A 12,364-nucleotide genomic window follows, 5' to 3' on the forward strand; every position below is an offset into this window, starting at 1 on the left:
GGTCATCTAAAAAAAAAGCAAAAATATGGCAGAAATTATAATTTAAAAAAAATACAAAATTGTTTAATACTTTAATAAATATTGCAATATTATTAATTAAAAAATATAAATTAAAAGAAAAAAAAAACTGAAATACTGTATAGAGCGACACAGTTTAACATACGCCGAATTAGGTTCAATTAGAGTGACAAAAAATTATAGTAATGGTAATAATTACTTTAATCTACTTTATAATTTTAATAAGCAGAAATTATAATTAATTAATTATATTTCGGCTAATTTATGTTTAATTACGATTTAGTATACGTTGCGGACATGTACGATTTCATCCGATAACGGCGGATGTAAAGATGGCGAGGGAGTGGTTGACATAAGTCCTCTGTTTCGACATCAGGAAGTTTGTTTATCTAATACGAATCAGTATTAGATATAACGATGATAGATAAGTAATAGTTGATACTGGTAATTTGAGGAGCGTGTATGTGTGAGTGTGTGTACAGTAAATAGGAAGATGAGTGTGTTTAGTGATTTTCAAACAGCCTGGGCTCAACGTTTTCCTGGATGCGAGTTGCCAAAAGCTTGGGAAGATGATGTTCGAGCGAATTTGGCTAAACATCAGCACAGGGTATCTTATCTTAGAGAAGAATTAGAAAAAGAAGAATTCTATGTAGAATACTTGGAAAGTTTATTGGCTGATGTCGATAGAGTTAAAAAATCCTATGGAAGCGAAGCCAGTGCTGTTGGCGAAGAAAAATCGTCACATTCGAGCGATTATAATAGACGCAGCTTGCAGAACAGCTGTGAAACGCTGGAAGGAGGGTTTGACGGAGCTTCCTGCGAAAGCCTGTTCGATAAACACGGCGGCAGTGGTGTTCGAGAAGGCAGTGAAAAGGAGAATGTCCCCGTTACGAATCCGGAGAGTCAGACAAGTAAGAAAGTCGGAAGCAGCAGCAGTAGGACGAGCACTGCCAGTTCCTCCAGCCTTCACGAGGGTGCAAGCGCCGATTATGACGGAGAACATTCCAATCCGTATGTGACGGTCATCGAAGTTGGAGGTGGTGCCGGACAGTCCGATGCGCAGGGTCGCGGCGAGAAGATTCGCCCGTCTGGGTCGGAATCATCCATTAGTGAAACTGCGGTTGGTTGCGAAGAGACGAGTAAACACAGACTGGAAGAGAAAAGAAGTTCAGGATCATACCAGAAGAAGAAACCGCCGACGCCTCCTCCTAAAAAGTCTAGAAATTTAATTTCGACACAGCTCAGTAGGACTGAATTAAAACTGAATAAATCCAAAGTGTCCAGTGATTTGCCAATCGTGGGGCAGCTGAAAAACGATTTGAAACAGAATGAGACGGAAGCTACAAAATTGCCAGGAAATATTGAAAAATTGGATTCTAATTCGTTTCGTCCTCCTTTACCACCCAAACACGAAATAAGTCAAGAATTATTAGACTGTTTGCATTCCCCGTTGCAAGAAACAGAAAATTTTGAATTTGACAATGGCAACGTGACTAATACTAACCAAGAAGGGAATGATAAAACTTCTTTGCAGCTAGATTATTTTAACGACAATCAGACTATATACGATACAGTGGCACCCGACGAAGTTGTACAAACTGATCTTCCAGAAAATACGTACCGTTTATCACAAAATTTATCAAATAATAATACCATAGATAATGCAGAAAGCGAAGGCGATTATGTTGTATTTTCGGAATGTGCTTTTATTCCACAGAAAAGCATATCACACGATATTCCAGTGTCAAAATCTGTTACTAGTGGTGATTCGAATAAAGGTCTAGACAGTCCAGATTATGCAACATATATGAATATTGATTACTTCTTGAAGAAGAAAGAGAAATTCAGTATAACTTCGCACGGAGAATCATTTGCCGTAGATTCGGACGACGACGATCATGACGACGCCTTATTAGTACATTCTTTTTCTAGTGATCAAGAATTGGGCGATAGTGGGACGACAAACGAGGATGTTAAAGGTTTAGAAAGTAATCCATCAACTGTAACCGACGATGTGTTTGATGTAGATTCTGGTAAGTCAGCTGTTATGTATTATTTTGTCTTTATCAAAATTGTCTTTCTTTTTTCCAAATTATTGAATATTTTAAAAGATCTTTTGCAGATAAGATCCATTTCAAAATTTTTTTTTTTTGGACTTGCATTGAATATATTGATAATTTACAATTATATTATTAATGGTGGTAAGATTTATCTCAAAAATATATTTAGTAAGACATTTTTTGGATGATGATGATGTAAATTTAATCTAATTAGCCATAAGTAATGTAACTACTAGTCTACTTAAATTACATTTGGATTTTGAACTCTATTACATTAAAAAATAATAAACTATACATAATAACCATATGAATCATATGGTTGGGATTGATATATCTTTAACTTTGATCTGCAACAATGGCATCTCTAATGCCTTACTAATGTTATCTTTAATAAAATTATTTCTTGATTTATGACGATTATACAATTATTATGTATTAACAAAACTATAACAGTTAACTTTGTAGACTACCTTTACCTCCTATTTGTAAATATTAATTAGTTAAAGTTTTTTTCTTTTCAATTTATTATTGAAAATAGTTTTATTTATCCATTGGTAGGAAGTAATATTTGACTAAGAGCTTTGGAAGATAAACATTTGCTTGCCACTCTAGTTTGATTATTCAGTTTATAGATTAATTGTACATGATCTTGAACATTAAAACTACATTTTAACTCATTTGAATGGTTGAATTTATTCCATTTTTTGTGCATGTTTTACGTAAAAGAACAGTCTAAATGTTGGTTGTGAATCTTGTCATTATACCCAGGTGCATCATTTGTTACCACCTGCTTGACTTATTGCAGCTGTAACTGTTAAAGTGTAGTGGAAAATTGTAGACATAATAATATTTATTTTTAATAATGTCTAAAATTACATTAATTTAATAACTGTTTAATGAGACTATTTAAATCAATGATTATCTGCAGTTTTTTTTTTGGCACTATAATGTCTAGTACCTCTGAAAATTATTTGAATAAAAATGTTTATAGAATTAATAGATTTTAAATGGATATGATGTAAAAATAATTATTGTAATAAAATTAGTAACAGTTTATGCTCTGTAAATTTTATATAAATTATGCTACATTTTGATTCTGTCAAATTTTTTATTTTTAATTACTGCAGTAGCTTCGCACTGTCATAAATTTTAATTTAACATAATTATAATAGCAACTTTATGTATTAAGGTCAAAATTAACATTTTAGTAATAGTTGGAATAGCCAATGACAATTTATAATTGCATATTCTATATCATATATAATAATAGTTTCCTAATATGATGGTTTATAACTATGTTTGATACAATCTATTATAATTTTGCAAAGTATAGATGATGAATTATTAATGATTCTCTATGTTATAATTAGTATGTAGAATTAATTCAGGAAAATTATCTATTAAAATAATGGTTAACAACAAAATAAATTAAAATAATGCAATTATCAGTGTACTTAATTAAAGAATGATTATTAATGAAGAAATTCAAGCAACACCAAATTATACCAATATCAATTCATTAATTGAATTCCATCTATATCATAATTTGTTATAGGACATTATGAAAAATTACCTTGATGTTTTATTAAACAGTAATTATTAAGAACAAGTCTATATTTAAAGTTCGGGAAATTTATCCTTTAAAACTGAATCTATTTTGTGTATTATATATTAAAGAGGTGATGACTATCTAATTAAAGGTCACACTGACACTTATATTTGTAGTTCAAATACTTGATTATATAAAAGTAAAAAAAAAAATGCATGATTCAGCTAAGTTAAATTTTCTGCATTTTCATAATTGACTTAATGAGGGGTAAATGATATTGAAATATACAGTATCTGATACTATTTTAGTATAACTGCATTGAGCTCATTTATCTATGTCAAGATTATTTTGTAAGAAGCACCTATATTAATATTTGGATTAGAATTTTGCAAGAATGAACTAGCCATTGTAGTTAATCTGCTGAATTAATCAATGCATCTTTAACAGTGGGTGAAGTGCACTTTCATCTGTCCATGCCTGAAGAGGACCATTAACTGGGTTAAAAATATTAGCATTTCTTCAACTTTATGTACTGTTAAAAGTGCTTTAAGTTACAGAATTTAACTATATTGATATATTTGGAATGTATATTTTGAAGAAAGTTTTTAAATTGTTCTTGTTATAATCAAATATGTTGTACAAAAACAAAAATTACTTTTGACATCATTGAGGCTCTTTTTAATATATATCAATATAAAAATACCAATGCTTTGAAAAAGAAGTGGCAGCAGCAAGTAAAATGTCTGAAGTTAAAAAAAAAAATTGTTAGTACCATACATTTCATGTGAAGATTTTAATCTTCACATGAAATGTATGGTACTAAAAGTTTTTTTAAGATGAAAAAATCTTACCAAATGTTTCATTAGTTTTATTTTACTTACGTATCTAACAAATGAAAACTGTTGAATGTGAATATTGTTTTATGCATTTAGTTTAATGTAGAAGTAACTTAGATGCATTTCATTTTAAAACAATTTAATATGACATGAATTTGAATATAAAAAACACATAAATGTATTTTAGTAAATTATATCTATTTACTCTAATGATATTTTTAAGAACTATATTTTGCCTGTTGTATTATTTGTAACTTTTCAATTAATACATCTATTATGGTTTCATTGATCATTATAGATGAATTAATAGAACTGTGAATTGTATTATCCATAGAAGTGGTTTTACTGTATTACCAGTAATCAACTGAAGTTAATGGATTAATTAATGAAACTTGGAAAAATATATATATAGTCATATTCTTTTTAATGTTTGTTTATGATACAAAACAAATTTTTTATGTTCATTTATTTAAATATTAAAATATGAATTTATTTATGAATGATTTTTATTATATGATAACATAAAGTAACTGTTAAAAAAATCTTAACCATGCTTTTTTGAGGTCCTTTAGTAGATAAGTGAAATTACTTTAACTTATTAGTTATGATATGTACTGTATATAATAATCAATCCTGCTCTGTCCAAATATAATCTGATGATCAATCACTATGGTGAATGATTGTTATAATTAAATTTGGATAGTAATATATATAGTAATAGTATAGTAATATATATTTCAGATCTTTTGTACATAAAAAAATTAATGTCATAAGAAGATTATATATGCAAAGCAGAGATTAAAAATATTAAAAGTAACTATATAATAAGTTTAAAAATTAAAGTATTAATATCTTTTTAATCATGCTGATAAAATTGTTTATAAACAGAATAATAATTACTTTGATTTTTTAGGAAAATTGATAAGAATCTCATATTTTTTTTTAAGATTTCATCTATTGAGATAAAAATAAATGATTTATAATTCATTTCTTAGATCTTCAACAAGCTTCAACAAGAGTTTATAATGATTAGTGACACTCTTAAATGTTTAAACATTTTGCAACTAACAATATATTATATTCTTTCTTCTAAATTTTCTTTTTTTTTAAGAATTAAAATGTTTTTGTTAGCTTAGATAATAAGTTTATCCACAGTTAAAAATGTTTTTTGTAAATGTTAAAATGTATAACAAATGTATTTGTTTAAGCAGTTTCATCAAAGTTCATAAATTTATTACTTTTTATCAAAAATTTGAAACATTTATTTTTGATTTAAAGAAACAATAAAATTAAACTTATAACTTATCAGTTAGGAGTATTATTAAAGCCAAAAGTTACAGAGAAAATAAAAGTTAAAATATTATATATCAAATTACAGTATTTAATTTATAATTTAACATGATTATATGAATATAAATATTAATTGTATCAATATTATTTTTCTAACACTTTGGTTTTTCATTTTATCATTATGCTGATATTACTCCTAACAACAATATTGTTTGTTAAATTATCAGGAATTCATTGTTTTGAATTAAAATTTAATTATTATTCACAAAATATTTTAGTCAAAACATTTTTAAAGAGTGTAATAATGTTTTTTTATATTGTTTAAATAAATTTTTTAAATGTTTAATATATATATATATATAATTTATATAAATCATTTGCAGTTAACATTTTCCGATAAAGAAAAATATAAACTAGATAATTTTTTTTATATAAGAATTAGGCTAATTGTTTCAGTTTTCTGTATCCCTTTCCACTCTGTTGAATATCTGACATTTAAAGTAACTGTTCAAAGTTCAATAAATTATGCTTAATTACAATGCTGTAGTTTTGTAATACATTCTGATGCTGTAAACTATAAAAATGATTAATAAAATAGATCATTTTTATAATTACAACATCAGAATTGATTTTTACGTCTTTATTTTGATTCATAAAATTTATTAATTAATTAATTTTTTCTAGTACATTTTTTAAACAATTGTTTATTTGTAAAATTAACCATTTGATAATTGCTTACTATGTAATGTAGACTTTAATAATTAAAAATAGCAATTTAAAAAGACAGTAAATAAGATAATTATTTTTAATTTTAAATTAAATCATGAATACTGTATTAAATAAATTTAACTTTGATTTTGATTGGAGTAAATTGAAAGTTTAATATAATTTCTCATTTTTTTAATCAAAATATTATAAACTCTAATGGTTTATTTTTATCAAAATAATATATAAATGGTTAATATAGTAAAAATCCATAAATGTAAGTAAAGATAAAATTCCTTATTCTTAGAGTTCAAAATCTTTTTGATATTGCTTTCTAGTGCTTTTGAATAAGTGATGCTGAAAAGCACTAAAAATGTCAATATTAAAAGTCTACAAAAACATTCACAGAAGCTTGAAACGAGATTTCTAATCATTATCTAATGCTTTAACACACACTTTTTTTTTCTCCTGCTTGTATGCCTGAAGATGGCTGATGAAGAGACTGAAAATGTTTGTTTTTTTAAGAAAATAATTGCTGAAAGAAGTGTTAAAGCATTAGGTAATAATTAATTAAATGTGTCTTTAAACTGCAAGAAAATATTTAATATAAAATAAGTTTATCATTAAAACATTTTTATTGAAGTAAACCTTGCAGTTTTAATATTTAAATATTAATTTCAAACGGTTCAAACAGTGTAAAAACAAATCTTAATTTAATATTTATAAGAATTCTGAAAAGAGTTTTAAAAGTCTTTCTATAAATATTTAATTAAATTAATTTCATATCTATCATATAAAAAAAACTTGTTTATTCATTAATTTTTCTTAAATAATAGAAGTGGAGTCATAATATGAATCAAAAAGTTGTTTAAATTATTTATTAATAATATAATAATTAATTTCTTAAAAAATTATGCCAATAATTTATGAGTATTGACACAATATAAAGATAAAACTGAATTATATTCCAAGTGCAAAAATCAAATTCTACTTGGTTTTTCTCAGTCATTAATTATACCGTTTTTAAGATAGCATAATTCTAGTGCTAAAAATTTAGAAAGTATTTAATTTATGTATTTGGAACAATCTTAGATGCTATTGTGTGTTATTATTTACAATTTTTATACATTTTTGATGGTATTCTAATAATTTTCAAATATAAAAAAAGTGATGTTGGTTTATGCAAAGAGAAGTTGGCACACAGTCAAATATCTGATAGAAATATTATATATTGTGTAACTGCAGAGATAAAAAAATTATTGTATATGTACTATGGTGTAAAATTCTAATTTCTTACAAATTTTAAAAGTAAATACTTTTATTTCTAAACAAAAAATATTTAAATTAAAAATTGCAACATAAATATCTTTTAACTTGAATTTTTTTTAAGAAAACTTGTTTACAAAATGGAATGACTTTGCACTCAGATAATAACTTAAAAATATTAATCATTTAAAATTTCTTAAACATGAGAGTTTTCCATAAAAAATTTTATGACAATTCGTTGAATGTTGTATTACGATGGTAATGACACTCATTTTCTTTAAATTTGTTTAGTTCTGAGGAAGAATGTTACCTTGAAGACATTAGTACTTTATTGCTTTTATATATTTTCTTAAAATAAATAGTTTGGATTGCTTAATAATATAATTGAATAAGATATATAGGATAAATATTTGAGTGTAGAAGACAGAGAAAAATAGAGAAACAAGTTATGAAAGGAAAGAATGACAGAGGAGATAATCGTCAATGAGATTGGAACAGGCAACTTGCAAATAAAAGTTTGAATTTTTAATATTTATTGTCAATAATACTAAATTATTCAAAATATAGGAAAGATTTGTTTACTAACTGCTCATCATTTTCGATCTTCAGACAGTTTGGAATTATAATGTACAAACAAATTGTCTACAAATTTCAAGAAAAATTTTTTTTACTTAAGCAAACTACAGTAAAATGTTTAAATTATCTGAAAAATTGATTAAGCAAAAGCAACTTCAGAGAGTATTAATTAGTTTCAGAGAAATTAAAAACATTTTATGTAATAACTAAGACTAGGGTATCTAGGCATTAAAAGTCATATAAATAATTATAAAAAAATATCATATAATATATGATTTTTAGTGCCTAGATGACCTAGCTTTAATTATAATAATTGTCCATAGGCCTGCTATTAAACTATCCTATTATCAGCACCAGTGTTAAGTTTTAAGTATTACAGTGAAAATGGAAAGGCATAATTAATGAATCAAAGGCTTGTAATGCTTCACTGTGCTTAGGTACAGTGAAGCATTAGAATGAGCACAGTGATGCATAAAAACCAGCATTCTGAAGCATAGGCTGATTTTTTTAACTCTCATGACAATGAAGGAAGCCAGGGATTTACCAGAGTTAAAGAAAAAAAACTATGTAAAAGAAGCAAAATAAGTCCCAAAAAAAACTTCACTTTACATAATAGTAAAAGATGTATTAAATTTTTACTTTAAAGTTTTATCAATATGTTATAGATAGCAATGAAAGACTAGTGCTTGGTTTTTTAATAAATTAGATTTTTTTTTATTACTTCTTCCCATCGTATGAATTAGATCTTTACATTTTATGTTTTTGCTTTGTGCTAGAGTTAAAATTAATATTCATAGTTTATTTAAGATATTTATCTTTATTCTTTCCCTACAGTTGTGATCAATTATCCAAAATTGTCTTGCCCTGATTATCTGAAATAATCGAGGTGGGACAATTTTTACCATAAGATTCTACTTTAATTTTAGATGTATTAAATTCATATAATACCATGTTGATGAATTAGATTCTTCTTGTACATTTGACATATAAGTTATTTTAATATTAAAAAATTCTTATTAATGTAATAATATGTACTTCTGAAACATGTTTTCTAGTAAAACTTTTTATTTATATAAAATGTAAATCAAAATTACATGTTTAAGTAAATGAACACTATTTATTTTTAATTTCCACTTTTGATGATTATTAACTTTGGTTTTATCAATAACTTCATGCTTAATACTGTATTTCTTTGGCTGTTATGCCATTTGAAGTCCATCCATTCATTTACTGTTTATTTCATTATAAAATTTAAACAATTTAACATTTCATTTTTGTAAATTTAAAAACTTTCTTAATATTTATTATTAGATTTAATAAATTTCTAATTTTTAAATTAAATGTAAGAGAATTTTTAGTAATGATTAAAAGTTTAAACTGTTTATAATTTTATGAATTATCATTCAGTTCTATAAATAAATAAATAAATGTACAGTTGAGTCTACTTGAGAGCACTCTTGGGATTGGGAGCTCTAAGTAAAGCTAGATGATTTGCTGAATTATTGGGCTATGATTAGGCTAAGCTAATAATTAGATATTAATTAATTTGTCTATAAGTAGGTGGTTAAGCTGTTATCTTGTGATAATTTTAATAATTATAGTAAATTAATTTTAATTTAAAATTTCTGGAAAAAAACAGTCGGTCTGGAGCAGGACTGAAACCTGCAATTTTTGCTTACCATGTAGATTCATTGCCAGTTATGCTATCCAGACCTCTGTCTGATCTTTGTCAGATCATCTGACTTTACTCAAAAATCAGGAGCTCTGTATAACTTACAATACACTTGGAAATGTTAAAATTTATTATCATATAATTTCAGTGTACTTACATATTGGTTTCCATTTTTGTGTCATCAGTTTTATTGTTCTATCAAATAACCAGTTAAAACAGCATATTTACCAATCACACTATCTTTCATTTCTTTCCAAAAATATAGTAGGTGATCTAGCTGAAAAGCAGTGAACATTTTTCTTCCAAAATTTCTGAATACTCTTTAATGGGATGTACAGTACAGTGTAAAAACTAAGTAAAATATTGTTTTAAAGTAACTATCATATGATTTCTTAAATTCAATTACTAATCACTATTTGGTTTGTGAAGATATAGTACATGTGATCTGCACTGTTTACTCATATATGGACTGTTTATTTTGAAAGTAGTATATAAGTCCATTTTTTCTTCTTTCAAGATATTTAAAGGTTGCATTTTAGTTGATTCAAAAATATAAGTGTACTAAGTTCAGCAATTTTTCTATGAATTTAGAAATATATAAGCTGATTATATAAATGAGTTTTATGTGAATTTAACAAAATGAATTTATTCTTCCTGGGCTGTAAATGGACTTACACTACTTTCATAATTATTGAACTGTAAAAGTCACTAAATTTTGTGAATTGCTTTTTGTCCTTATGTTATAATATGAAACTATGAGCATTAATTTTTGGCTCTATGGAAGAATTATCACACACTATTGATGTAGTTGGAGTAATCACACAGAAGTTGGTAGATACAGGTTTACCAACTTCTGTGTGATTACTCCAACTACATCAATAGTGTGTGATAAGTCTTCCATAGAGCCAAAACTTAGTGCTCATAGTTTCACATCATTAAATTTCAATTATTGGGCTGCAATTTGAAAAAATTGTAGATCTGTAAATTACCACTCTTTTGTCTGTCTGTCATTTCTTAATGTCAAGAATAGAGTTAGATAGATGAAAGCCGATACCAAATGTTGAAATCTTTGGGATAGGAGGCTCCGATTAACTATATATGAACTTCCAATCCAATAGAAACTGGAAGTCATGTTATTTCAATGAAAAAATGTTTCCTTGAAAAAGTTAGCAAGAGAGTTGTGCCATCATTTATCTAACAGGAAAAGCATGAAGAAAAGGGGCAAGACAGTACTAATTTGAGATGGAGAACATATATTTTAAATTAAATAAATTAAAAATATGATTAAAAATTGCAGCCCAACATTGCGACAATGCCACAATAAATAATTGCTTGTTAAATAAGTTTTATTCTTCTCTGATAAGAAGCAGTCCATAAATGATGTCCACACTGGAAAAGGGTGTGGGTTAAGACAAGTTGGACAAGGAAAAGGGAAGGGGTTGAGTGTCACTGGATGCCCGTTTATTTTATTAAATTTGTTTAACCATTTTATTGTATTTATTTCAAAATTCCATGTATGTTTCATTTCTACTTATGGTATCTATCATTTATAAGGTGATAGAGGTTTTAGTGGAGGTTGAGTTTTATTGGACATCTGAAAAGTGGAAGGTGATACGGAAACTTGAACAAACTGGGACAAGGAAGGAGGGAATGTAAAAATTTCAAGAAAAATATGGACGTAATTTATAGACAGCTCCTAAGTGCTTAATTAGACTGTGGAAAATGGACTTGCACCACTTTCATAATTAATGGTTATGCAATGTCATTTACTGACAAAGTCTTCAATTGATCAAAGTGTATGGTTATTTTAAAATACTAATTGTGAATTGTTTTTAAATAAAAAAAGTTCACACTAAATTATACGTGAATTATGTGATTTCTCAACTTTTTTCCGTAAATAGACTTACACCACTTTCAAAATAAACAGTTTATACATTTTGTAAAAATAAGGCTGACGGATTTACAATTTAATAAAATATAACAGAGACTAAAAATGTCTTCACATTTTCATCACATCCAATCACCAGTAACAACTATCTTCGACTGAAGATATGACCTTTCTTTAGAGGCTACGCCTCTGCTAAAAAAAATGCAAAACAGCTGTTTTTTTACAAAAGAAATATTATATTTATAATTGTGCTGGGATTGTAATCTGTAAATTTTTAGACTGTTTTGCATTTTTTAGCAAAGGCATAGCCTCTAAAGAAAGGTTGTCTCTTCAGTCGAAGATAGTTGTTACTGGTGATTGGACGTGATGAAAAAGTGAAGACATTTTTAGTCTCTGTTACATTTTATTAAAGTTTATACATTTTATTGCATTTTTTAAATACATAATGTGTAAAAATTCTCATATGTGTCTAATAAAATGGGTTCATTATGATTCTGTAAGAAA

The 12,364-nt window shown here is 26.4% G+C and overlaps 1 protein-coding gene across 1 annotated transcript in view; it reads left to right on the forward strand.

Annotated features, from left to right (window-relative positions):
* Window positions 1-253: 253 nt before the first annotated feature.
* The window catches only part of LOC111612772, a 69,542-nt gene continuing 57,431 nt past the window's right edge, over window positions 254-12,364 (forward strand). Inside the window, 1 exon segment of the mRNA XM_023354024.1 lies at window positions 254-2,051. Within this exon segment, the coding sequence (XP_023209792.1) occupies window positions 512-2,051 (1,540 nt within the window). The 5' untranslated portion in view covers window positions 254-511.

Source organism: Centruroides sculpturatus, unplaced genomic scaffold (assembly GCF_000671375.1).
Source record: "Centruroides sculpturatus isolate CEXI.00-Female unplaced genomic scaffold, Cexi_2.0 scaffold1814, whole genome shotgun sequence".
NCBI lineage: Eukaryota > Metazoa > Arthropoda > Arachnida > Scorpiones > Buthidae > Centruroides > Centruroides sculpturatus.